Source organism: Alosa alosa, chromosome 10 (assembly GCF_017589495.1).
Source record: "Alosa alosa isolate M-15738 ecotype Scorff River chromosome 10, AALO_Geno_1.1, whole genome shotgun sequence".
Lineage (NCBI taxonomy): Eukaryota > Metazoa > Chordata > Actinopteri > Clupeiformes > Clupeidae > Alosa > Alosa alosa.
In genome coordinates this window covers 15,057,822-15,085,689 of record NC_063198.1, presented here as the reverse complement: position 1 = coordinate 15,085,689, position 27,868 = coordinate 15,057,822, and the positions used below count along the sequence as shown (strand labels likewise).

Genomic DNA, 27,868 nt, shown 5'->3' with positions numbered 1-27,868 from the left:
GACTTCTGAGACTGAGTTTATCTTTCCCACATACAAAGTCAGATGTTCTAACAGTACACGTACTTTAAACCTGTCAGTCTATCAGTCCACCTATTGTAGTTCAGTGGGCGTGGCCTAAAACTTTTTTTTAATCCCACCTCTTTCTACCCTTCTCTCCTTTTCTTGTCGTTGTTGGGAGGAAAGTGACACGCCATAGAACATCAGAATGTTTCAATTTGGGTCAAAGTTATTACTTGTATTTCTGCTGGCATTTCCATGCGGTCTGCTCTCTGTTGGTAAGTTTTTTTCGAACTTGTATTTTTTCTAAACTTTTCGCCTTGAGTATCTGGTGGTGGTAGCAGGGTAGTCTGTCTGTCTGTCTGATGGGTTGGAGACGTATATATTGACGTGGCATAACTTTCATTCATTTGTGTTGCCGCCGAGTTCCAAATATGACCTAGAGATACAATGTCGCACTTAATTCCAGTCGTGACTTTTTGTTTGACATGTTTGTTCAAAATAAGTGTTCTTTTGACAGTAACGTGCTACCAGCTCACACATATCTTTGGTGACGTGTCCTAAGCGATATACTGACTCCCGTTACGGCTGTTGCTGATACAAGCACTGATTCTCAGCATTTCTCTCTTTTGTAGCGAAGTGTGTTGCACAACAGTAGATTATAATTTGAAGGCAGATTCTGGGACGAGAATGTATCGTGGTCAGCGAATAACGCTTACCTGATCGCCTTTGCTTGAAATGGTGGCCTACATTTACTGGGGTAGTTTTGCTAAACTTCAGCCATCTGAAGTTTAATTGTTTCAGACACTGTTGGGTCACAACTGCTTTAGAAGTAGACCTTCAGAAAAATAACTGCATCTTGTACTAGGCTACTATAATGTGTAGCATTATTCTTTGTGACATAACGAGAATGAAAAGGCGAATGCACATGTTATGCATACACATAGGCTACTGCATCTGCATGTCATCAAAAATTCGATATGCTCTCTGATTTTATTTAACTTTTTCACCCTATTCTTCCAGGGCATGTATCCGCAGAAGATGAACTAGAGGATGAGGTTCCAGATGCTGCAGTCGAAGAAGAGGAAGATGAAGAAGAGGAAGATGAAGTGGTGGTGGAGGACCCTCAAGCTACAGACACAGTGAGTGTTACTAAACACACAGACACTTATACTTGTCGTTGTTCTGGCTTTGCTTGTGATAATTGTGTCACTCCAGTGACTTCTCTAGACCCATACTATGCTTTGCTGAAGAAGTATTGAAAATTCACACATGCACTCATCTGTACAATATAAGAGCTGTGGTGTTATTTGACCACTGCAGGACACAGAGGATGATTTAGATGAAGATGCTGCTGCTACAGATGTGACCTCTCATCCTGATGCTGACACCACCATCATCTTTGTGACTGGAGAAGGTATGGCTTGGCTTTTCTATTGTCATCGTCTTCCTCCTCTTCTTCCTCATTCTCCTCATATTCAGAAGAGGACTTTAGTAAGTCTTTTCCACTGACCATTCTCTCAAAAACCGGTCCCTGCAGAGTTTGCTGCCAATGAGATTGTGAAGTTCCTTGTGGGTTTCACCAACAAGGGCAGCACTGATTTCACCGTGCAGTCTTTGGAGGCCTCCTTCCGTTATCCTCAGGACTTCCAGTTCTACATCCAGAATGTGAGTCCAGTGGACCATTGCGTTTCCTGTTGGCCTGTCAGACTCTTGACGGATCAATACACATTACATTGACTGAGTTTGCAGATGCTCTTATCCAAAGTGACTTACAAATGAGGCTTGTGCACAGTAGTAAGACATCTTGTGTAAGTGTAAGTGCTGAGTACTAAATCTACTCAGTAGGACAAAGTGCAAGGAAAACAAGTTAAGAAGTGTAGAGTTACACAGGTGAATGAGTGAAATATATGTACAGATGTCTAGATACAAGATCATGCCTTAAAGTCTAGTCAGTCAGCTTGAGCTATGTGATGGTTTAGGTACCGGATTTACTTGAAGTACTTATTCTAAGTGTGTTCTGTTAAATGTGACAGGCTGAATTATTACCAGTGAATAATGTACATAGTTTTACATTATGTTAATGTTTCCTGTTCCTCATTTGTGTGTGTGTGTGTGTTTTTGGGAACAGTTCACAGCGTTGCCCCTGAGCACAGTGGTCCAGCCTGAGAAACAGGCATCTTTCGAATATTCCTTCATCCCTGCCCAGCCCATGGCTGGCCGTCCATTCGGCCTGGTCATTTTGCTGAACTACCAGGATGGTGAGGTGAGAGAAATGTCATTCTCATTGTTCTGCACACATCTATATCAGTGATGTTGTTCATTTTTGGCTGAAGCATGATCATTTTGTGATCTTGTTTAATGTTGATTCATGATGACTTTATGTTTATTTGTGTGCCAATAGGGAAATACTTTCCAGAGTGCCATCTACAACCAGACTGTCACCATCACTGAGCTGGATGAGGGACTGGACGGAGAGACGTAAGTCCCGCTACTACAGGGCCATTCACACCAGATACGATGTAACTAACGATGTAAGGAGAGAAATCGGCCCAAACAAAGCGTAGAGAGAGAAAGATAGAGAGAGAGGAAGACAAAGGGAGACAGAGAGAGACGGCGACAGAGAGAGGGGCTAAGAGGTCAGAGCAAAGACAAAAGAGCTTATCTCCAAGAGCTATCCTAATTTAAGTTCAACGCTTTTGAGTATTCAAGACCCTCCCATCTGGCTTGCCGGTCTTTGGATAGCTGGTGGGATAGGTGTGGGTGTGAGGCTTGTGGTTCTCACACCTAAAGATTACGGTGTAGTTTTTAATCTACAACTAAGCAGAAATACATTAAATTGTGATGAAACCATGATCAGTGTTGCTCACATTACAAGTATTAATTCAAGACCAAACATTAATGTATTATTCACAACATAGATTGACAGTGATTTCAGAGGTAACCAATACTGCATGATAATTACTTTGGCCTGGTCCCTGTGGAGTTATGAATGTCCTTTGTTTGTAATGGGGGTAGCCATGTGGCAGACCTTTTCAGTTTTGTCCTGAAATATTGGCCTTGCAACTGCAAAAGGCATTCTTTAGAAATGCAAAAAGAGTTGGCCAAAAAGCTGGTCTTTACAACAATATGAGTGTCCACACTGACTGAACTTGACTGAAAATCGCTCTGAACGTGAGCCCCAACTATATTGTTCTTCATATCGATATTGTTATAATTTGTGTGGACAATTGTCATTCATATTAGCTAGAGTGATACTTTCTTACTATTACCATTCTTGGAGTGAATGGCCCTTAGTTTGCTTTTTGCTTGTTTTGACATGATGGACACTGTTTTGTGCTTACAGATAGTGAGTCATAACAAATACCTCTCTGAGGAATTCTTAAACTTTTAATGGGTGAATTGGGAAATAAAATACATTTGATTCACACCTGAGTTTTACATTGTTGTCCTTTTTTCTATCCCTCTGTCTTATTTCATTGCAGAATGTTCATGTACATATTCCTTGGTGGACTGATTGTTCTCGGCGCCTTTGGATTGTACCAGGTTTTGGAATCCCGCACGGTATGAATTTGATATTGAATGTCAATAGATATATTCTGTATAGTAAATTGTGGCTAGAGTGAAAATTTGTTCTGGGCCCACAGCTAGCACAAATATATGTATATAGCAAAAAAAGGACTCTGTCCAACAGCATGAAAAACATACATCAAATGATCAGTATCAAATGATACCATGTTACATTTACATGTAGTTGTTGGGGGCAGCCGTGGCCTACTGGTTAACGCTTCGGACTTGTAACCGAAGGTTTGCCGGTTCGAACCCCGACCAGTAGGCACAGCTGAAGTGCCCTTGAGCAAGGCACTTTACCCTTCACTGCTCCCCGAGCGCCGCTGTTGTTGCAGGCAGCTCACTGCGCCGGGATTAGTGTGTGCTTCACCTCACTGTGTGTTCACTGTGTGCTAAGTGTGTTTCACTAATTCACGGATTGGGATAAATGCAGAGACTAAATTTCCCTCACGGGATCAAAAGAGTATATATACTTATACTTAACTGACGGTTTTATAGAAAGTGACTTGCACCAATCAAGATACGATAAAGGTACAGTCCCACTAGGATATTGTTAGTGCAGCAACAAGTAGGCTACTACTTGGATCAAATAGAATAACAGTTCAAGTGAAGTCAAGGGGTTGGAAGGGGGATGGGGGTTAGGATAGAGAAGAAGGTAGTGGTAAGTGCTACATTAAGCATGTCCAGCTGTTAGTAGCGCTAAGAGAGGAGGTACTCATCCGTGCCTATTGGTTAGGGAGACTTGTGAACGGTGGCCGGTTCGATCCCAGACTGGTAGGAAAAATGTGGGTGAGTGACTGAACAGCGCTCTCCCACTTGAGCAAGGCACCTAACCCCCAACTGCTCCCCGGATGCCGAATCAAGGGCTGCCCACTGCTATGTGTGTATGTGTGCTCCTAGTGTGCTCACTGCTGAGGGTGGGTGGGTGTGTGTGTGTGTGTTTGAATGGGTGTACACTGTGTGTGTGTGTACTTTGGGTAAAGTGCAGAGCACAAATTTCCCCTTGGGTCAAAAAATATCTATCTATCACTCACCCTACCCACTCCCCCTTGGTTACGGAGTGCACCCAGGTGGGTAGCCCTTACAGGTAAATGAAGTTCCCTTGGTTAGTGTGTAGGGCGTAACACTGCACTCAGCTTTGAGACAAACTTCACTCTCCCTAGCAGAAACAGGTTATCACGGAACCATGGATTTGTTTACAGGCGTGTCCCACTCATGCGGAACTTAGATTTTGAAACATCATTGAAATATCATGACGTTTTGAAACAACATGACGTGCCGCATCAATTAACATACACCCTCGACAAGGGGGCATCGTTATTCACTCAGCGTTGAAGGGTTTATAATACACTACTACTTAACAGTAATTGGTTTCGGATGGCCCTTATTATGACGGACCCTTCACGTGAACACGCAAACCAAGTGCAAGTGGCGAGGGAGAGTGCGAAGTAACTAGGAAAGTAACTTGGAAAGGGCCATAAAGTCTGCTTGTGTGGAATATCTTATGAACTGTGCTAACATCTGTGCCATTCCACCTGCAGAGGAAGAGGCTTCCAGTCAAGGTGGAGACAGGCACCGGGGGCATGGGTGACGTTGACATCAGCTGGATCCCTCAGGAGACCCTTAACGTAATGAGTGAGTAGAGTACTTGTGGATCGAAGTCTTTATATGTCTGAGCCCACCTTAATACATGACGCGCCATTTGTTGTCACTGTGCTGACTGACATCAAACTGATGTTATTTCCAATCCAGTACAAACACTGATTAGTTTGAAACTTGTTTGATGGCGAAAGCTTAATGGTGAAAACCGCTCTAAGATATGTGCCACCACAGATGACAGACTCTCATGAATAATCACTGCTCTCTCTCTCTCTCTCTCTCTCTCTCTCTCTGTGTCTCTCTCTCTCTTTGTATTTGTGTTTCTCTCTCTCTCTTTTTCCAAGACAAAGCCTCCCCGAAATCCTCACCAAGGAAGCGCGCCAAGAGAACAGCTGGCACCACAGACCAGTAAACCAGTCGCATGTGGCTCATCTTCATATCCATGTACGAGTGCTCAAGGCCCACATGCTGTAAGCTCCATCTACCCAGCCACCACACGGCTCTCCACAAGCGGGCTGTCACCATCAGACGAGACCTCACTCAATGCCCCCACACCCTCCTCCTCCTCCTCTCTCTCATACTCAAGACTCAGCCATCTCATCCGCAGCTGTCTGACCAACGAGACGGAAGCATGGGACTCCAAATGAATGAGATGGGCCCATATCAACAGAGCAAATTTACATTTAAACAGATCACGGTGGGGACTGCTCCTTTTAATCAGCATACGGCCAATAGCACTGCAAGACAAATATGAGTTGAGACTGGGTGATTCAATCAGCATACTAAACCAAAGACGGAGGAGGTGGTTCTTCTTTGCCAAATGAAAAAAAAAAAAACGGCACACTACATTTTTGTTTAAGAAAAGGGGTTCAATAATTTCCATTTTGATACTATGTCCTCAGTCTATGTTCTTTCCTACAACTGTTCTGTAGCTATTTCTTGGCTGTTATAGTCTGGTACAGTTTGAAATGTGTGTAGGTAAGAGGACTAATGATGCCCTGAGCCATTCCCCTAGTTTATTTTGATGGACTCCACTCTGTCTTATAAGTAACCCTGGTCTGGGTTTATTTATATGAGTTATAATTTTGAAATATATTGTGGAGAAGATATTTTTGATTGTTTTCTTTTCTTTTTTTGTATCACTGTGATGCTGGTTATTTCTTCCTCATAACATCTACAAAGGCAAGGTTTGCATAAGTATGTCTTGAAATGGGAAATAAATTCTCAAAGTGTTCCACTTATGCGTTTATAGAAGTAAGTAGTCCAAGAGTCTGTTTTTGTGTGTGAGTGTGTGTGTCTCTAAAACATTCACCTTCAGAGTCTGCCACTTTTTATTCACCCAAGGATTTTGTTCTCTTGTATACCCATTTGTCTTTGGTGTAGAGATATAGCTGACAAGGTGATACAGTCAGCACTATGATAAACACACCATTCCATCTTGCACAACCGTACGGCGGCGATGTACGCGTGAATAAGTGGTCAGCTTTACGATGACGGACCATTGATAAACGTTTGACCGGGGGATGGTACGATGTTATTGGTGCAGGGTGTAATGAATGGAGCATCCTCCTCCTCGGCGGAAGCGCACGACGGGGTAGCGACTGAGGGGCTGGCACTGAAGGTGTGAACTGAACCCGCGGTGTGTGAAATGGAGCGGTTTGTGGACAAGGAAACTTCGTTTTGCTGACACAGCAGGAACGCAGAAAAAATACTTGTATTATCGGCTCTTTTTTCTCATCTGAATTCGCCCTTGACTTCTCATCTTTCCACTGATGGCTTGTCTTGCCCTGGGTCGGGTTTGATATGGGATTTATGTCGGCTGAGGCTAGATTTAGTGCCGTAGTTGCAGTAGGTAAGGCGCTTCTCAACAGTATGTGCATGCAGTCATTGTCTATCCCGTTTGTGTGCGTCGTATGGATGTACATATGAAATCTGGTTCTAACGCATGCAGTGAACCTTTTATAAAAATGAGTATCTGTAATGTTTTGTTCAGGTAAAGGTATTTGTCATTGTTCAGTGGGTTAAAGTGGAAGGGTGAATGATACCATCTCAAATGTTATTCCAAGAGTGAAAACCCCGTTATCACGATAAGGCGACTAAAAATAGTTTGGGTGGGACCTGAGACATTCAGCGTCTAAGGGGAAGATCAGGACGCGTATTACGCATGTGATTACTATTTTATTCGCATTAGCTTTTACAGTAATTTCTACAATATATAGTTACGTGACAAAAAATACTATAAAGTGTCCACAGCTGATGCTGTTCTCTATCTCCGAATAACATATTTTGTTTTAAAGGACACTGACTGCTGAGAGATATCAAATTACATAGAGTTCAGTCAGCTCCTGTACATTGGACGCAAGGTTCTACGAGCCCACCACTTCATCTATAACTCACCTTTGAACCATCCCACCGTAGCGCTGACGCCCGGGATTTATTGGATTGGATTTATTGGATTGGAACATATACCACTAGGGGTGCTGACAGTAGATCGATTAGGTGCTGGGACAAAGATGAGGTTCGAAGAGGAGGGGGGAGTTTAGCATTTTACTGTAGCATTCGTTTCCTTTCAAACACGCTGATACAGATCATATCATCCATGGGGAATCTTTTTCATTTAAAAGGTGATGTCATGAGGTAAGACAATGGGTGTCAGTATGTCCTCACTACTGCTGCATCTCACAGCAGCATCTGCAGCAGCATCAACAATCGAGATGGTAGTCTGACCTACTTTTGCCATCTTCTCATTTGTCTTTGAACTTCCCATTTCTTAGACATGTCTCTCCCTTTGTAGGCTACCCACTGAGTTCTCTCTCTCTCTCTCTCTCTCTCTCTCACTCTCACTCTCTCGGTGTCTCTGTCTGACTGCCTCCTCTATTCGTCCCTCCAGTGCTCTTGGCTGTAGCCCAGGTGTCTGCAGATGTAAAGTGTGAGAACATCTACAAGGACTTCTCCGACTGTGTCCTGGAGCTCGGGGAGAGCATGGACAACCAGCAGGAGAATGTCACCAGTGAGAAGGGCGTGGAAGCTGTCTGCAGGTAGGCTGCTTTTGCGAGGGGGCGTGTTGGAGGTGTTATAAGGTCATAGGATCGATTAAATTATGTGTGAGGGCTGGCATTAATACATACATGAAGAGACAAATGTAAAAAAGGTAGCATCATCTGATGTTTTCCTCCAACAGTGGCTGTTGACTTATAATTTTCGGTACCTAAAAAGTATCACTGGACTGTAATCTCTGTGAGACAAATTAGAGAGGTAAGGATCTCTCAAGTGCACTCTCACTGACTGAGGGAGGAAGAATAAAAAAAATCAATAATATTATTAAACGCTGGATTACATTGAAGGGCAGTAGGAACAAAAGGGAGAGGGTTGGAATCTCAGAGGGACATGGCAGAAATGAACCGAGCTGAGACTCTGAGTCTTCTAACTGAATAATTTATGACTCCAGCGGATCCTGCAACAGTAATGAAATTCAGGGGCCATCTTGTTTTTTTTTTCTGTGTCATTGTTACTGAAAGCATTCCAGGACCACCAGATTGGTAGATACACTGGCTCACACAAAGACATCAGGCCTATCCGTTGACATGATACTGGTACAGTTTCATCTTGAGCGATCTTCCCTAATGAAGATGTTACTGTCTTGCCTGAAGCTAGCGCACACATAATTAATTCTAATAGCTAGGGATTGAAAGAACGTAGGCAATAAAACCCCTCCATGGCTGAGCAGGCATAAAGATAAAGGTTAAAGGATGGGAAAAAAGTGTGGGGAAAAGAGACGGGCCGTTAACTGAAAACAAATGGGAGGCTGGATGAGAACCCACAATATGAATGGTTAATTTGCCAGGGAGATGGAGATGAATATGCCGGGTGAGGAAGGCTCTGTAATTGCTGCTGCTCTCTCCTACAGCCACTGGGAGGCGTTCCACTCCTGCGCTCTCACCGCACTCTCCGACTGTCAGGAGGAAGCAGGGCCCATATGGGAGACTTTAAGGGCAGACTCCAGGAAGCTCCGGTTCCAGGGCAGCCTGTTCGACCTGTGCAGCCCCAACGCCGCCCCCGGCCTGGGCTTGGCCTGGCTGCCCATGTCCCTGCTCTTGCTTCCCCTGGTGGTCCAGCTGCTGTCAGGGCCAGAGTCCATCTGTCCGTCCCTATAGACTCCATACATTCCTCTCTCTCTCTCTCTCTCTCTCTCTCTCCATCCCTGCACGTTCTCCCACCTGGGTGGTCTTCTTCCTCAGCATGTTTAATACATGAGGATTATGCTGGATGAGATGATGCAGAAGGCACCAGGCAAAGCAATGGCATTCAAATAAGAATACATGATGAAATATTTGGAATCTGTGCCTCCTCCTTAAGGTAAAAAAAGATGAATGGCGTGACATTTTTATGTGTGTTTTTAAAGTGTTGTGAAAAAAGGTGTTGATGTGTTAAAAGAATGACCCTGTACTGTGACAATCAACCCATCCTCCTGATCAAGCACAGCCCCCACTTCTGAAACCACACTGTTGGGATTGGAGTACCTTAGCTGCTATGAGAAAACACCAAAAAGAGTAATAGTAATACCATCCCATGCACTTAAAACATAACGTTAACACTTGATGCGTTATAAAAGACATTAACAAAATACTGCAGTGATACATACTTTCCAATAATCCAATGTAATAAATCTGTAATGATTAAAAACAAAACAGTATGCAATCAATACCCTGTTCAATAACATGAAGTTACAACATTTTGTATTGCCTAAAGTACTTAATTTCAGTATGAAGCACAGCGACACTCACTGACATTGAAAGTATCTATATGGCAATATACAAATTCAGTTTATATTGTGACAGTATGGCTAAGGGCATTGTGGGGAAAGAGGGCATCTTGGCATTTTACTGAGCATGTGTGCTTCACACTGTGTGCACAAGTTTAATTTGATGTAATATCCAGATATTGTAGGATCAACCATTTTATGGCTGTGAATTGTGGCATGTATGCAGTAATTTTACATGTACCTATCTGTATTTGGCTTACATTTGAAGAAAAGTAGTCTGGATGCAGGAAAGTAGAGATTAATTATATGATGAATGCAAAGATGATTTATGTTTTTGTATACCGTATTTGTGGTAAATTAAAGGATTTAGCCACTAATCTCTGAAAGCATCTAGTGGCCAAATGTCTTAATTATACATATATTTATTCTAACTCAAGTACTTCTGTAATCTGTAAACAACCATGCTATCAATTTGACTATTCTTTAAAAAAAGGTAATAACCAACAGTAAAAGGCTCACAGATGCAGAGAGATTTTAAAAAGAGATTTATAATAAGTCAAATGTGTTTTCTGCTTGTTAAAATAAAGATTGTATGTGCCCAATGTTAGTTTATTGTCAGTGTTCTTATGGCACAGAAGCAAAAGAAGTCTTTCTATTTTCATGGCAGGGTGCATTCCTAGTGTCAACGCAATGTCTGGGTATGACAGTATGTGTGTCTCCTCTCAAGTCTCAGTGTAACTGCATGCTGTTGTATGCACTCTGAAATCCATGTTTGAGCCTTGTTTTTTGGATGTGACAAATCCAGGCACAAGGACAGCTGGTAGACGGCTCTTTCTGTAGCTGTTGTTGTTGTTGTTTTTAATCCATGTCTAGCCAATCAATATTGACCTGAGCAGGAGGTTTGTTAAAATGTTCCAAGAGTTCAAGAATACATTTCATCCATTTCATCTTTAGACTTTACGCATCCACCCTCTGTGGTGAAAGGAATACTTCAGATTGGTATCAGATGGAGTATGTGACTATATTACTACTACTATTACTATTACTACTATCATTACATCTGTCTAGGTCGAAATACCAAATTTGACACTGACCTTACTCAATTTACCCTAGTTTTTGTCATGATGGGAATATTCTTTGCTGAAACGGTTGCCTTGTGTGGAAATGACATGCCTGACACAAATGACACTGAACTGTAAATTGAAATGAAATCCCCTCTGTAAGGGAAGGATTTTGTTCTAGAAATATTACACTTATCATTCAGCAAGGACACTGGGGAGAAGCTCTACTGGGTACAGGAAGCAGTATATTTTTTACGACATAGACACTATTTATGCTTCCTTCCCAACCAAATGCAGTGGCTCACATAAGCTGGTTTTCTGCAGTGTCAAGCTTACAGCCAAATGCTCTAGCATTCACTGCAGTACCTCTATGTGGGGGGTGGGTCCAAAAGTCATTAAAGTCGGGCACATTTTAATTAATCTCATTCAAAAACCTCATCTCTGGGGTTAGGGGTGCTTTAGCCCTAGGTGCATGCAGGGATTAGGACCTAAATGGCAAACACCCTGTTCCTGTTAATGAGGATTTCATACTGTGTGTAACAGCTGCCCATCAGTCTTTAATTAACATGCTTCCATCTGCTGATATGCTGTTCATTATAGTGGTGGAGTGTGTGTGTCCTCAGGGGGTGAAGGGGTTGGGGGTTGCAGGCAGAGCAATACCCTTTAGAGAGTATCAAATATTCATGAGTCTATATTGGCCGTCGTAACGGCTCCCCTCCTTCCTCTTAGCTGCCATTTACCAAGGTAAATAGGAAAGGAAATGCAGCCAGGCGGTGTGCAGATCACTCCCCCATCTTGTCATCTTGCAGAAACCATCCGAGTGCCTGTAATCAGAGGCTTATCGAATGCTTGTGTTGCTCGAAAGCCTGTCCACAATCTGCGGCTCCTTCCTTCAGTGGCTTCACTCCACACGGCAAGAGCAAACGTAATACCTGCTTCCTTGCCTATTTCGGCACTGAGACATTGGCGACAGCAAGAGAGCCCAAATCCATAGCAGATCATTAGTGTACACACTCACTCACACACACTAACAAGAATAGTTAAAAAAAAAAGTGTGTGTGCTTGTGAGTGATAAGACTGAACATGTCGGGCAAGTATTGCTAAAGCAAAGGACTAGGTCATGGGTTCCTTGACTCCTAGCCTGCGCAGGGTTCCTCCTAAGGAATAGTGGTATCAACAATGTATATACGCTTTTATCATTTACATGGTAATGCAAATACATGGGCTGAAATGCTTGCCTTCCCAAGTTAGTGGTCAAAGTTATTCCATAAAACATTTATAATTCAAGAACCAGGAGCACAAATAACAATTATGAACAATAGATAATTACTAGATAGATAGATACTTACTATACTGTACTGTATTGCAGGCATGTCTGTACCATTACAATGTATGACCCGTGTAATAATGTTTGGGATTTACAGTACAAGTTGGAAGCAGTGTGCATAAAGATACACTTTTTAATTGCATTAAAAGTCAAAGTGTGGGATTCAAGTCATTAGCCAATCTGAATGAATGAATTTATTAAAGCAAACTTGAGGTAATCCAGGGAAGGATTATGACTTCCTGTCCAAGTAGTTTAAATAGTTCATCAGTTTAAATTGTTAAAATAAAGCACACCACAGAATAAAATGTACAAAAATGATGCCCGAATGGTGGCTGCTTTTCATGAACAGGGCACAAAGTCAGTAAACCTCTTGTTAACCTTGTATCCCTTCTCAAGTATTCATCACAGGCTGTGTGATCTATTCCTATCTGAAATGCATATTGCATATCTGGATTGTACCCATTTCTGGCCAAGTCAAGATTTGTTTGACTGCTTTTTATGACATTTAAGCTACTTTTAATTACAAAGGATGCATACTTACTATGTATTGAGTATGAATGACAAACATTCCTTCTCCATGTCTGTTTTTACCTGTGCTATGATGACAGTTCTCAAAAAAAAAAAAAAAAAAAAAAAAAAAAAATAATAATAATAATAAAGGTTTTGCTTTGTTGTATATTTACGATAGTACCTCATTATGGGCCAACAAAAGCAAGATGATGCACAGATCCATCATATCTGACCATTTTCCCTCTCTTCAGAAATGTGTAATACTTAACCATTATAAAATTCTAAAATTGCAGCCGCTTAAGAATGTCAGAGAAAATAAATAAAACACAACATAATCTATACATCAGCAATTACAGGGGCATTCTTTGCTTATTGACATAACTGTTCAATCTCTGACAGAAGACCTTTGTTCCAGGTCAATTCAGTCAAGTGTAGTCATTGATAATGTAGCAACAGAAAGCAACAGAAAGACTGAAAATGGCAACTAGTCCAGCCTGTCCACAGTCCACCCCGAGAATGCCAGTACGAATGATCCCTCAGAGGTTTGATTTGGGTCCGGTGTTGACCGGAATAGCTCGGAGCTCAGTCCGCATGCACAGGTATTCCCCGATGACGGCCATTAGGGCCATACATGCCACGTTGACGAGCCACCAGGAGAGAGAGGCCGGCAGGTGAGAGTTGTACACCCAGCATCCGATCATGTGAAAGAAATGCACTGTGACGGTGAAATCCAAGCACTGCTTGCCGCGCCGGATGAAGAACCAGAGGCCGAGAGCACTGTTGATACAAAGACAAACCATTACTTCACTTTTGCAATGTGATTTTTAAAAGTTATCCCAAATCAAAGAATATGTTCATTGGTGTAAATGTTCTAAAGAACTACCTGCTAGACTAGATTTGCTGCTGATTGTCTGTGTGCATAGCATACCACTGAGAGATTAACACTACATTGTCTATATGGAATGCTACCATCTGATTTTTCTCAGAAATGTATTGAGAGAAATGGTAATGACAACTTACCATGTCAATGAATTTAAGATGAATGCCATCATTGAGAGTCTGCCTTGAGGTGTCCCAAAACCAACTACCTGCAAATACAGTTGACAATATTATCCTAAAGTCTAAAAAGCAAATATCCCACACAACAGATACTATTGCAGACTTACCTCATAGCTGAAAATTTGGTCGAGAGATCTATTTGTCTGTACAAGGCTATCAACACCAGCAAGCCACAATCCAAGGAAGCTATAATAGATGCACTGCATCAACGCAATCTGAGACACAATGAGAACTGGGTCCCAGATGTAGCTGCGGAAATGGCTGGCCATTCTGAAGTGACACTTTAAGAAAGCCAAATCGGAGTTGAGGTGGACTGAAGGTAGCCCGTGACTGTCTTCAGGCCTCCTCTCACCAGGTGTCTGAAGAGATAAATGCACCAGTTAAGCCCTTATGTCAGTGGGAAATATACCCATGGAAAACCCATGGACAGAGAAGCATAGTATCAATGCAAACATTTATAAATTGAGAAACACATAAACCGATATTTATCCTAAACAATCCATACGAGATATTGTCTGATTTCTTTAATGCCTGGTTAGTTGTTCTAAAATTACACAAACTCAATAATGTTTACCATTGTTTTGTTGCATTTCTCGAGTCATCATTAACATGACAACAGTGACACTTCTAACATGACACTTCTCAAAATAACTGAGTGCAAACTGCACCATATAATGGATTACCTGCAAGTATCTTGCTCAAAATGTTTAGTTTATGACTCTCAAAAGCAAGTAGCCTGTGTATTTATACCAATGAAACTGTCAGTGCAATCAAAACGACAAATCCTTATGCCATTGCTTATGAACAAGACAGTCAAACTGCTTTGTGGTGTTGTCAATAAGACAGTTTACTAAGTATTTTCTAATGAAAAAAAAATGCACATGGCAGCACTATTTTCTAAGTTTTTACTGTACTGTACCGTTTGTAGTGCAATTTGTTGACAGACACTGTTACAGTATAAAGAAAACAGCAATGTGCAAAGGAAAAATTACACTTTTACAGTATAACAATTCAATCAATTCAAAGAACTTTATTTTTCCGTTATGAACTTCACATGTGGAAGAGCATCAGGGTGTGTCCATACCCAACAATACATACAATAAACAAACACACACACACACACACACACACCATAATCTTCAGCCCATACTGGACATATGGCAGATAATAAAAACTTTGCTGAGCCTGATGAATAAATAAGTTGTTAATATCTCCACAGTGGAGGGACAATAAATAATAGTTAAAGAGAGTTCAAGGTGTTAAAAGAGAGAGAAGACAGTTCAACCATTCAAAAGTCTAATGGATGCTGGGACAAAGCTTGACAGGGCTCTATTTGTCCTTAGTGTAGGTGCTCTGTATATGTGGCCTGAGGGTAGGAGGCAATACTGACTGTGTAGAGTGTGTGTGATGTCCAAAGTGATTTGTTTTGCTTTTTGCTTAGTCCTTTTGTTGTATATGCTGGTGAGTGATTCCTGCTGTTGTCCAGTTATTTTACTGCTCAGGTTGATTCTGTTTAGTGGGTTCCTATGGATGTTGGACAGTGCTCCAAACCAGGAAGTGATGTTGAAGGTGATTATGGATTCAATGAAACATCTGTAAACCCAACTTCTGGTTCAGGCAATAGTCATCTCACGACTCGACTACTGCAATGCCCTCCTGACAGGTCTCCCAGCCTGCGCAGTGAAACCACTTCAGATGATCCAGAACGTGGCGGCGCGCCTGGTCTACAACCAACCCAAAAGGGCACATGTTACCCCGCTGCTCATCCAGCTACACTGGCTACCTATGGCGGCCCGCATCAAATTCAAGTCTCTAACGCTTGCCTACAAAGTAGTCTCCGGTTCTGCTCCCACCTACTTGAATGCCCTCATACAGACTTACACTACCTCCAGACCGCTCGCGCGCCTCCTCTGATCTAATCCACGTCTAGCTCTACCACCACCGTGCACGCTCAAGCCAATCCAAACTTTTCTCATCTGTTGTTCCTCGTTGGTGGAACACACTGCCAGTTCCTACAAGGGCAGGGACATCCTTTTCCACTTTCAAAAAACTCCTGAAGACCCAGCTCTTTAGAGAACATCTACTCTCATAGCAACACTTACAACAAGTCTTAATGATCCTAGCACTCACCAGCCGTTAAACTGACAAGTAACTGTTAAAATACAGCACTCACCGACGCACTTATTCTTACTGTACTCTAATGTGTTTTTTTTAAACTGTCCTAAAATTGTGAGAATTGTTCTAAAACTTACTGTTTACCATGTTGTTAGTCGCTTTGGTTAAAAAAAGCGTCAGCCAAATGTAATGTAATGTAATCTGTAGAATGCTGTCAGAACGGATTGGTGGACCTGGAGTTTGCGGAGTTTACGTAGGAAAAAGAGACGCTGCTGACACTTGGAGTAAATGGTATCGGTATTTGTTTTGAAGTTGAGTTTGTGGTCGATTATTGTCCCAAGATATCTGTGTGTGTCAACCCTCTCTATCGGCTGGTTGTTGACAGTCAGAGTGGGGATGGTGGGGGCTTTCTGAAGTCTATTATTAGTTCTTTTGTTTTAGTGATATTGAGATCAAGGCAGTTCCGGCTGCACCAGTTTGAAAAAGTGGCCAGCTCAGACTAGCTGATCGGATGAGTTTGTGGAGTCCATAACATAGGAAACATCCCTTGGGCAGAGCTATGCACCACTGTAAGCCAGATTTACTGTTGCTGTCTGACAGTTCACATATGACATTATGTATGACAACTCGGTATGACAACTAGTTCAACATTTTTGCATGTAATAAAGCGATGCAATAAGGCCTATTTGTTTATGGGGTAGGACTATTCAACATGGAACCAACATGACATTAGCAATTTAAATTGTAAAAACAGGAGACACGTGTACACTAGGTTGCATGGATGGATGAACTAAAGCATTTGCTGTTTGGTCAAAACTGAAACAAATTGTTTTTATGATGTGTTCACCCGATATAGTGGGGTCGTATGTATGTGTAATTTTTCTCAGTCATTTCAAATTGGTGTTAAAGTTTGGTTTTCACTTCTAAGTTGAAGTGAAGGGTCTATAGAACAATTTGAGTCCGAGTGTCAAACACACAGATAACAAAATAGCCTCTAGGGGGCGCTGCAAAATATTATTGATTTACTTTCTTCCAGATTTAAAGTTCTTTTGTTATTTGTTTTGTGAATAAAATGATGGCTTGATTGAAAAAAGTTGGTACTCATGATCCTAAATTCGTAAACTCAAAGTTGCAAGTTAGGTGCTTAATATCACATCGGTTTTATGCAGCCATATTTGTGTATGGGTATCCTAGGTATCTTTGTGCTTCAGGGATATTCTGAACAACGATCTTAAATCGAGTTGAGTGATACCAGGCTTTATTTACAATAACTTTAAAAATTATGTTTCATTGCAACTTTGAGGGCATTTCCACCCTTTATCTAAAAAAAAAAGCACAATTTTGCTGTCCATGGGCTAAAAGTGTGTTTATTAAAGTGTATTCTTAATCTGGTAACCAAATGCTTAGCACACCAGTTTCTCCTTTTAATTCTGAATCCATACATACCTCATATGTTAAAATTGGATAATCTAATGAAAAGTTGTAGCAGTTTATATAATTTACGGCGCCCCCCAGAGGCTATTTTGTTATGTGTGTGTTTGATACTCGGACTCAAATTGTTCTATAGACCCTTCACTTCAACTTAGAAGTGAAAACCAAACTTTAACACCAATTTGAAATGACTGAGAAAAATTACACATACATACGACCCCACTATATCGCGTGAACACATCGAATATGCCTAATATACCCCAAACTTCAACTTGGAAGTGAAAACCAAACTTTAACACCAATTTGAAATGACTGAGCCTTAAACAACCCCACTAATAAGCTAATATGGAGTAAAGCCGTTTTTAGAATTTCAATTGTGATCCGAGAAAACTTAGATGACACATGCTAGCCTGTAAGCCTGACCAGCAACAGCAACCAAACGTTTACAGTTAGCTACAACAATTTTAGGTAACGCCAGAGAATGTCTTGTAACGCTAATTATGTATGAGCACACAATTGTGTGGCACAATTGTGGCTGTTTAACTGAGAATATCCACGACACAAACATTATATTAATGTTGTTTCTGGTTCCTCAGAGCTAATGTATGTTGTATGAGGTGACGCAGACGTCCAAATTAAGAAACATTGTTAGCTAACTAAGTAGCTAGCTGCTACAAAGCTAACTCACAGTTTCTTTGAAATGTTGTCCACTTGACAAGTAACTAAAGTTATTCATTGGTGTCGCACAAAAAGCTTTCTTACAGCTGGTCAAAATAGCCACGATATCTGGTTAAGGCACATTTACCTTAGAACTGCGTAATTGTTTGCAACTGATAGCTAGCGTTAGCTAACAAACAGTGATAGCTTACCCTTTGCGTGGCCGTAAGTTAACGCTGCTTTCGGTAGTGAGTTGTCATGAAAGCAGCTAATCAAAACCGGATGATGGCATCTTCGATGTTATTTCCTATACTGCAAATGGCGTTACATTGAACATTGCTATTGGTGAGAAAAACGCCAAGTAGTGTGATATTGCGTCTATAAGTTTCACCAACAATTCTATGGGCAAATGGGAAATGGAAACGTCACGGGTTTCAGGTCTACGATTGGACGACGACTCTTGTTACCTTTGACCTATGATCTGTCTTACAGTGGTCCCCAAACCAAAGATTGTTAAGGCGGTCTTTGCCCAAACTACGGCCCGCCACCTCATTTTGGGTGCCCCCCCAAAACATGTCCGTGGTATATAGCATCTTGCCCGCACGGGAGAACGGCATCGTCAAACTATGACCTCCGTAATTTCCCCCATTCATTCTCTATGGCGAGTCTTAACAATACACGTGAAATACTTTTTTTGTCCACTGGTGGTTGTTTTGGCGCTGTTTCGCGTTTGCCATCGAAAACGGAATGAAATGTAGGCCTACCTGCAAACAATGTAAGAGGCCTATGCTGACTGCACCAGTGCTCAAAGTATTCTAAAAGTTTATCAATTAATTGTTAATAACTAACTAACTTCTGTTTAAGTCAACTCCAAAGATAAATTCCGTTTTTAAAATCTGGTGTATATCTTGTTTGTGCTCATGGTAGGGATATTGTCAATATGTTATAATATGGTGCTTGTATCATTGGAAAGGGGGCCTTTTAGGCTTTCATTTAAGCCCAGTGCTGAATCTGTCTGACAAACACAGACGTCACATGACTTCTTTAAACCAGAAATAACACACATTTTCTCACAATTTCCGCCTAAACTGTATGCTTTCTTTTATCCCTGTGGCTTGAAAGAACACCAGGGACACAAAACTCAACAACTTCAATACTCAAGGCTGATGATTCAGAAAATGTATAATATATACAATATAGCCATACTCTTTATTTGTGAGAGCCTTAAATTAGACTTGTGTGGCCAGCACAAGTCTTCAAAATAGAATGGAGCCAATAGAATGGACAAATAGAATACCCTATTAGTCCAGGGCCAAATGGCCTAGTTTTTAAGATACCTCCACCCAATCGTGTTTTTAATATTTTTGATATAAAATTTGAATAAAATATTGTAATATATAATATATAATTATATATAATATATATCATATCAAAATATATAATTGAATAAATTCTTATAATATTTTTTAATAAAAAATTGTGATATTTGGTGGGCAGCCGTGGCCCACTGGTTAGCACTCTGGACTTATAACCGGAGGGTTGCCGGTTCGAGCCCCGACCAGTGGGCTGCGGCTGAAGTGCCCTTGAGCAAGGCACCTAACCCCTCACTGCTCCCCGAGCGCCACCATTTAAGCAGGCAGCTCACTGCGCCGGGATTAATGTGTGCTTCACCTCACTGTGTGTTCGCTGTGTGCTGTTTGTGTTTCACTAATTCACCAATTGAGACCAAATTTCCCTCACGGGATCAAAAAAGTATATATAGTATAGTACTATATGTCTAGTTTATTTGAATCTTTCCCAAAACCGGATATTGTGAAAATTCCGGATTCTGCAAAAAGTACATTATTTGCTTTGTCACATATATCTTTGAAAGTAATGATCAGAAACTCACCAAATTTGGACTGTATGTTCCCAGGTCGTTGGCCCATACAATGAAGTGATACATTAACCATTTTTTATGAGTATGTAGCAAAAACTTACCCTTCAACATACATGGAATGTAGGCGGACATTGAAAAGGTAATATGACAAGGTAATGGCGAAATATGACATAACCATGTTTATTATGACCGCCGCTAGCGAAGCTAGCGAAGCGGTCATATAGGGATTGTCAAAGTTTATTTTTTATTTTTTTCCCCCGTCATCTACTTCCTGAAATTTTGGTCAACGATACCCGGGGCACCGAAACACCGGAGCACATGAAATTTGGTGGGTATGTAGCCCCACTAGACTTTTACGGAAAAATTTCATTTGGTCCCCGGGGGTCACTCCCCCACCGCGCTGGGCCCCCCGAAACCCAAAAAATGCAGTTTTTCCTAAATAACTACCTGAACCGTGGCACTGAGGATGAAGATTTTTTTATGGTATGTTGGTCTCAAGGGCCCACATCAACCTTTTTTTGCACCCCCACGGTAAAAAATGAAAATGCAATATCATTCTGCTTTAATCGCCCCTATCTTCAGTTAACCTTTAAACACTGTTCGTTGCTACCCCCCTTAAAGGAGAATTCCGGTGTGATATTGACCTAAAGTATGATAAGGGATCAGATTCCAAAAATAATTCCGTGGAAATGCATGGATTCCAGTTGCTGCTACTGGAAGAAACATAGCATAGCCTATTGACAATTTATGTTGTAAATAGGCCTACCTTATAGGCCTACCTGTAGCTTAGGGAAGCTAACAGCTTTCTATTAAGACCTTGTTTGTTAGTTACAGTTTTGTCATAACTCCCTGATGCATTTTTGCATTTAGAATAACCAGAGCGTGGATATCTCAATCGGAAAATTAAACAATATCGGGCGCCTATGGACTAGGCTGGGTGAACCCAGCCTGATCTGCCCGCTATTTATTTTTTGATTTCTTAAAAGATTAAGCTTGGTCTGGTGAAAGCCAGACAAGCCATGGACCTCAGTTACACAATGCAAGGGAACATGAATCAGCCTATATTTGCACGAACAACAACGGACAACAGCTCTTCAACTTTGGCCTGTTAAGATGTGTATGAACAGTCTAGCGACGCATTTCATCAAGGCCCATTTGGACATGTTATTTGCAGGTTATTTGCACCACTGGTTAGATGTAAAACAGCATTTCGTTTCAGACTACTGTTACTTAATTTGTGCATTGACAATAAAGTATCACATGAACTAAAGATGGCTAAAATCTTATGCAGAAGAAGAAACATTCACAAAAAATCCATCTATCCAAAAATGACCTTTGTTTTTGATAGCTGTTGAAAACGGCATGGAACTGACAGAGATGTTTTTGTTTATTAATAAATAAATAAATAAATAAATAAATAAATAAATAAATAAAAATATAACATTATGCTGATACCTTTTGCTTTTCCCAAATACAATGTAGCCTACAGGTGTAAGTGACCTTTCATCAATCCAGTTGCAATGGATGAACTGTGATGAACAGCCCTACTTGTGATTGTTTAGAGATTTTAAAGGTTTTATAACAATGCTACAACTTACAACTATTCTACAATCTATTCACCTTTTCAGCGCCAGTAGGCTACTTTCTGTGCAGCCACACACACACACACACACACACACACAGGCATGTCAAACAAGCATACACAAAAGTTTCAAGAGTGGGGGATGGAGTAAAAGATGGAGACAAATTGATTAGTGTGATTTATTTTCGCGGAAAGGATGTACAGGTCTGAGCGGCAGTCATATTTTGTGCTTTCAAAACAAAACAAAACAAAATTGAGCAATAAAACAACTTGTTCATTTCTAATGTAACATCGAAGAACAATGACAAAATACACATAACAATGCAGGACAGGATAAGAAAAGTGCAAATTCAAAATGGGAAGGAGATACTATAGATTTCATTCAAAGGTAGTGCTTTCTTGAAGATACTTTGCTATTAGATTGAATTCAAATGTAGTGTTTTCATGAATATATATATATATATATATATATATATATATAAGCAATGTATATCTTCAAGTCCCACAGTATCTTGGCTTGGTCATTCTTGACCACCTTTGGAGGTGTATCCCATTTTGACTGCAGCCCATACTTAGCACAGATGTTCCTATATACTATCCCAGCCACCTGATTATGGCGCTCCATGTATGCCTTGCCTGCCAGCATCTTGCATCATGCTGTTATGTGTTGGACTGTCTCAGGGGCTTCCTTACACAGCGTGCACCTTTGATCTTGCCTTGCATGGTAGACCCCAGACTCTATTTTTCTTGTACTCAGGGCATGCTCTTGCGCTGCCATGTTCAGTGCCTCTTTGCTGTCTGTCAGTCCAGCTGTATGGAGCCAGCCACTGGTAGGATTTCTCAATGTCAGCTACCTCCTCTATCTGTCGGTGGTACATACTGTATAGGGTTCCTCCTCACACTCCTTTTTTTCCAGGTGTTTGCTGCCTGAAGTATTCACTACTGATTGGAAGTATCCAATCACATGGGGCCATCTTCTGGATGTATTGGTGGATCTTAGTTGTTTCATCCTGGACACTCACTAGTCCTCGGCCCCCATTAGTCCTCTTAGTGTACAGCCTCAGGACGCTGGACTTGGGGCGAAACCCTCCATGCATTGTAAAGAGCTTTCTTGTCTTGCTGTCAATGGCATCTATCTCTTCCTTTGTCCAGGTTATTATGCCTGCAGGGTACCTGATGACAGGTAAGGTGTTTCTGTTGAATGGCCTGCATCTTGTTCTTCCCATTCAGCTGGCTTTCAGGACCTGTCTCACCCTCTGTACATACTTGGCAGAAGCACCTTTTTTTGCTACGTCCTCTTGGTTCCCATTGGCCTGTGGCATTCCAAGGTATTTGTAGCTGTCCCCCACATTTGCTAGGTTGCCCTCTATGTTGGTAGTGTTATCCCCTCTGTTCTGACCACCTCTCTTTGTTACCATCCTACCACACTTGTCTAGCCTGAATGTCATTCTGATGGCACTGCTGTAGATCCTGTGGTTCCATTTCACAGTTTGTAGCTATAGCTCAGGTGGGTTTAGGCCTATGCAGAACAGTAGTGGTGACAGAGCATCCCCTTGGTATATATCGCACTTGATGGTGACCTTGGCAATGGACTCAGAGTTGGCCTTGGGTTGTCTTCCACAGCACCATGGAGTTCTTGATGAAGGCTCTTGTCATTTAGATGTTGTAGAGTTCCAAGCATTCCAGGATCCATGTGTGCGGTATTGAGTCAAAGGCTTTCTTGTAGTCAATCCAGGCAGTGCACAGGTTGGTCTGTCTAGCCTGGCAGTCTCTGAAGACCGCTTTATCCACCAGTAGCTGTTGCTTGGCTCCTCTGGTGTTATTGCCAATCCCTTTCTGTGCTCTACTCATGTATTGTCTGATGTGCCCACTCATCTTATCCTGTGATGGTGTGCCGCCTCATCAGCACATCGCACTATGGTTATTTAATTATTATTTAATAAATGATGTATGTTATGTCAATTTCATGAATTTATTATTTGTGCGTGTTCAGTGTGTTGGGTGCATTCCTTTGCATGCGAGGAGCATTGTTTAATATTTTATCATGTGTGTTTTTGGGGGTGTGCTATGGTAATTTTTGATGTCATGACGTTTGCTTTAGATGTCCGCCAGGTAGGGGTGGTGTGCCCGTTTTGAGTGTTTAGACTTTACCGGTGTCGGCGGAAGTAATTAGTTAATTGGCCATTTGAACGCTGGCTTTTCTCTATGCAGGGGTTCAAAGTTTTGTGACGCACGTTAAGGGACTGGTGTGAGTCCTGCAGTCAGGTCTGCTTTATATAGTGGTAGTGGTATATGTAGCCTAGCCATAAGAGACCTTTAACCTGCTGTCTCTGCCTGATTTCTCCTTCACCACTCGGATACTCTACCACATATCCACTATGATGCCGGAGAGGAGCCTCCACATTGTACAGAGGCATGTTATTGGCCTGTAGTTGGATGGGGTTGCCCACTTCTGGGGGTCATTCAGGATCAGGACTGTTTACCCTTCAGTCAGCCATCCAGGGTGGGTTCTATCACTCAGTATTTGGTTCATATGTGTGGCCAGACGCTCATGTAGGGAGGTTAGTCTCTAGTAGCTATGGACCATGTCTAGTCCAGGTCCTGTCCAGTTCTTCATGCATGAGACCCTTTCTTGGATGTCTGCCACTTTGATGGTCACTGGGTCTTCAGGGAGGTAGCTGTGTTGCTGTAGTCCTGTTGCTGTGACAGAAGCATTAAAAGAAGCCAGAGCAACAGATCAGTGCTCGGTCCTCACCCTGCTTGACTTATCAGCAGCCTTTGGTACGGTTAGCCACTGTATTCCTTCTCTCCATACTCTCAAACATGGGCATCTCTGGCTCAGCACTTTACTGGTTTGAATCCTACCTCACAGGACACTTGTTAAATGTGCCAGCAGGCAGACCAACGGATACCTTGTCTTAGCTGAATTACTGAAGCTAAGCAGGTGTGGGCCTGGTTAGTACTTGGATGGTAGACCTCCTTGGAAAACTAGGTTGCTGCTGGAAGTGGTGTTGGTGGGTGGTCAGTAGGTGGCACTCTTCCCTCTGGCCAAAAAGATCGATCCCAATGCCCCAGTGCAGTGACGGGGACACTGTACTGTACTGTGACGGGGACACTGCACTGTACTGTCCTTCGGATGAGACGTTAAACCGTGGTCCTGACTCACTGTGGTCATTAAAGATCCCATGGCACTTATCGCAAAGAGTAGGGGATTCCCCGGTGTCCTGGCTAAATTACCAACCTGGCTCATTCAATCTGGCCCCCTAATCATCCCCCACTGTAATTGGCTCATTCACTCCCTCACTCTCCACCTCAAGCTGGTGTGTGGTGAGCGTTCTGGCGCATAATGGCTGTCGTGCATCATCCAGGTGGGTGCTACACTATCTTCAATAACCTCCTGAAGACCCAACTCTTTTGAGGGTACCTCCTCTGCTAGCACTACAAACAATTGGGCATGCTTAATCTAGCATTGAACAGTCATCCCATTCTATGCGAGTAGTGCTTATTGCTACACTAACATGTCCTAGTCACACTGTACCTTTATTGTTCCCTTTTTTGTCGCTTTGGATAAAAATATCACACTACATGACCTAGCATATGATACAATTTGGTATTGCAGGAGCCAAAATTTATATTTTTAAAATTATTTATATATTTAAGGGGTATGTTCATGTGTGTGTGTGTGAAAAATTACATTGATTTATGGTATAATATTTAACTGTAGAGTTGTTAGTTTCCAGAGCCGGACAGTAACGGAGTACATTTACTTGAGTACAGTACTTGAGTACAATTTTGAGGGATCTGTACTTTACTTGAGTATCATTTTTGGGGAGTACTCATGACTTTACTCAAGTACATTTGAGAGGCAAATATTGTACTCTTTACTCCGCTACATTTCTATCCATAACCGTGAGTACCCGTTACTTCTTCTAAAAAAAAAAGGAAAAAAGAAAAATCTCGGAAACCCTCAATTTGTTGTTTCCCTCTCAAACATGATTGGATTGTGCAGGCACCACTGACTGGGACAGCCTATCAGCAATCACCTTCAGCTTTCCGCCAAAGTCAACTCCATGGTCAGACTTAGATAAGAGACGAAACCATGGACGAAACAATGGATGAAGACGCAGCAGGTCCATCCCGGGAATGTGCCAACCCGTGGCCCCACCTCGCCAGACTATTTCAATTTTCTGAACAAGTTACAGTAATGATTGTTTTCGCTTCAAGTGTTTCAATAACAAAATAGTATTTTGTATTTGAAATACGATTTGAAATACGTATTTGAAATACGTATTTGAAATACATGTATTAGAAATACTGTCCATCCCTGGCAACATGGTAAAAAGATGAAAATGCCTTGATTTTACTTTCAATTCCTTTTACATTCTCCAAGGTATTAACATTAACATTTTTCATAACTCCATGTAGGACGTTTCTGTACATAAATGTAAGCACTGTGGCAGTAGTAATGCAATATTTAGACAATGTAGGCTACTCTTGTACTCTTGATACTCTACTTACTCTACTAGTTACTCTACTACTTTTAAAAACAAGTACTTCAGTACTTTTACTTAAGTAGACATCTGACTGTTGTACTTTTACTTGTACTTGAGTAAAATTTAGCAAAGGGTATCTGTACTTTTACTCAAGTAATGAAGCTGTGTACTCTGCCCGCCTCTGTTAGTTTCTGATTTCAATCTCTTTTCACCTAACAAAACCCATATTTGTCAGATTTTTTTTTATAAATGGCCACCAAATCTGAGGCCTCTACTAAATCTGATCAGACCTCCTTTGTGATTTGTGTGTGTGTGTGTTAAAAATGTGTTTTTTTGTTTTTTGTTTTTTGTTAATTTATCACTTCACTGTATGGGCCAACGACCTGGGAACACAGTCCAAATCTGGTGAGTTTCTGATCATTACTTTCAAAGATATATGTGGCAAATTCAAATAACATCCAAAAAACTAGTTGTCCAGTAAAATATTTTTATACAACAATCCATTTCATAAACTAGACATATCAAAAATATAAAAAACATGATTAGGTGGAGGTATCTCAAAAACTAGGCCATTTGGCCCTGGACTAATAGGGTATTCTATTTGTCCATTCTATTGGCTCCATTCTATTTTGAAGACTTGTGCTGGCCACACAAGTCTAATTTAAGGCTCTCACAAATAAATAGCATGGCTATATTGTAGATATTGTACATTTTCTGAATCATCAGAGTGCCTTGAGTATTGAAGTTGTTGAGTTTTGTGTCCCTGGTGTTCTTTCAAGCCACAGGGATAAAAGAAAGCATACAGTTTAGGCGGAAATTGTGAGAAAATGTGTGTTATTTCTGGTTTAAAGAAGTCATGTGATGTCTGTGTTTGTCAGACAGATTCAGCACTGGGCTTAAATGAAAGCCTAAAGGGTCCCCTTTCCAATGATACCAAGCACCATATTATAGAATATTGACAATATCCCTACCATGAACACAAACAAGATATACACCAGACAAACGGAATTTATCTTTGGGGTGGGTAGCTTCATGAGCTGAAAAGAGATTTCGCTACCACCCCTGCACTGCTATTGTGATTTTTCTAGTACTAGGGGTGTACACCTTGCCAAAAAACAATGATAGCATTTGTCCCCCCGATGATACCGATCAACCCCCCTGGCTCATGGACTAGTAGCCACTATGGTAGCCACTGAGCCTAGATTAGGCCTAGATGTGTAGTTTTTTTTTGCAGTTTTGGACAGTAGCCTTTCAAGCCATTCAGATGAGCGAGTTCTGTTAGGCCTACAGTGTTTCTGAAAAAATGTACAAGAGTTCAGACATCAGGTAGGCCTAATGCAAAGCTCCAAGGAGTTTTGTTTTAGTCTTGAGTTGAACTTATGGAGATACTGCATTTCCCAATCAAATATCTGATTTCTTCTGAATCAGTTACTTGCTGTGTTTTGATGCATGTTATGAGAAAGATTGATGTTGGATTTCATGTAATGTAATGAACTGAATATTATAAACACACACACATACAGAGAGAGAGAGAGAGAGAGAGAGAGAGAGAAAGAGATAGAGAGATCACATGTTATCCTACTGTAGCCTAATTTCATTTACATTTACATGTTGTGGTGTGTGCTCATACTTACAAAAGTCAGTTAGCTATATTTGTGTGTAGGCCTATTTACCTAAAATAGGCCTACATAAAAAACACTGGTAAGTCTAAATAGACTGCCAATCCAGGGTAGGCCTACATTAACTGTAACAGGAATAGGTCCAGAGGTGTTTTACTGAGAAGGCTTGTATTTGACATTAAAATATGATTTTCATGAACCTCAAAA

The 27,868-nt window shown here is 41.3% G+C and overlaps 3 protein-coding genes across 3 annotated transcripts; 2 read left to right on the top strand and 1 right to left on the bottom strand.

Moving 5' to 3' along the window:
* The first annotated feature begins 130 nt into the window (after window positions 1–130).
* On the top strand, window positions 131–6,420 carry LOC125301910 (translocon-associated protein subunit alpha-like). The gene is made up of 9 exons (XM_048254758.1): window positions 131–275; window positions 1,021–1,139; window positions 1,321–1,414; window positions 1,538–1,665; window positions 2,129–2,263; window positions 2,402–2,478; window positions 3,483–3,561; window positions 5,109–5,202; window positions 5,511–6,420. The coding sequence occupies exons 1-9, from the start codon at window positions 206–208 to the stop codon at window positions 5,576–5,578; spliced, it is 864 nt and encodes a 287-aa protein (XP_048110715.1). The 5' UTR covers window positions 131–205; the 3' UTR covers window positions 5,579–6,420.
* A 111-nt stretch (window positions 6,421–6,531) lies between these two features.
* On the top strand, window positions 6,532–9,647 carry LOC125301912 (neuritin-like). Its single transcript, XM_048254761.1, has 3 exons — window positions 6,532–7,018; window positions 8,057–8,204; window positions 9,074–9,647. The coding sequence occupies exons 1-3, from the start codon at window positions 6,970–6,972 to the stop codon at window positions 9,318–9,320; spliced, it is 444 nt and encodes a 147-aa protein (XP_048110718.1). The 5' UTR covers window positions 6,532–6,969; the 3' UTR covers window positions 9,321–9,647.
* Window positions 9,648–12,497: 2,850 nt separating this feature from the next.
* Window positions 12,498–18,534, bottom strand: sys1 (SYS1 golgi trafficking protein). Its single transcript, XM_048254760.1, has 4 exons — window positions 18,301–18,534; window positions 13,993–14,244; window positions 13,847–13,914; window positions 12,498–13,603 (listed from the first exon to the last, which is right to left on the bottom strand). The coding sequence occupies exons 2-4, from the start codon at window positions 14,152–14,154 to the stop codon at window positions 13,363–13,365; spliced, it is 471 nt and encodes a 156-aa protein (XP_048110717.1). The 5' UTR covers window positions 14,155–14,244; window positions 18,301–18,534; the 3' UTR covers window positions 12,498–13,362.
* Window positions 18,535–27,868: the final 9,334 nt, after the last annotated feature.

What these genes read in the sequence shown, in the direction of transcription:
- sys1 (XM_048254760.1), bottom strand. Translation starts at nt 14,154, where the DNA reads ATGGCCAGCCATTTCCGCAGCTACATCTGGGACCCAGTTCTCATTGTG. An exon ending in ACCAAATTTTCAGCTATGAG is followed by an intron (nt 13,915 to 13,992) that starts GTAAGTCTGCAA and finishes CTGTATTTGCAG; the next exon opens with GTAGTTGGTTTTGGGACACC. An exon ending in ATCTTAAATTCATTGACATG is followed by an intron (nt 13,604 to 13,846) that starts GTAAGTTGTCAT and finishes TTGTATCAACAG; the next exon opens with TGCTCTCGGCCTCTGGTTCT.
- LOC125301912 (XM_048254761.1), top strand. Translation starts at nt 6,970, where the DNA reads ATGGGATTTATGTCGGCTGAGGCTAGATTTAGTGCCGTAGTTGCAGTA. An exon ending in TAGTGCCGTAGTTGCAGTAG is followed by an intron (nt 7,019 to 8,056) that starts GTAAGGCGCTTC and finishes TCGTCCCTCCAG; the next exon opens with TGCTCTTGGCTGTAGCCCAG. An exon ending in GGCGTGGAAGCTGTCTGCAG is followed by an intron (nt 8,205 to 9,073) that starts GTAGGCTGCTTT and finishes TCTCTCCTACAG; the next exon opens with CCACTGGGAGGCGTTCCACT.
- LOC125301910 (XM_048254758.1), top strand. Translation starts at nt 206, where the DNA reads ATGTTTCAATTTGGGTCAAAGTTATTACTTGTATTTCTGCTGGCATTT. An exon ending in TCCAGTTCTACATCCAGAAT is followed by an intron (nt 1,666 to 2,128) that starts GTGAGTCCAGTG and finishes TTTTGGGAACAG; the next exon opens with TTCACAGCGTTGCCCCTGAG. An exon ending in AGGTTTTGGAATCCCGCACG is followed by an intron (nt 3,562 to 5,108) that starts GTATGAATTTGA and finishes TTCCACCTGCAG; the next exon opens with AGGAAGAGGCTTCCAGTCAA.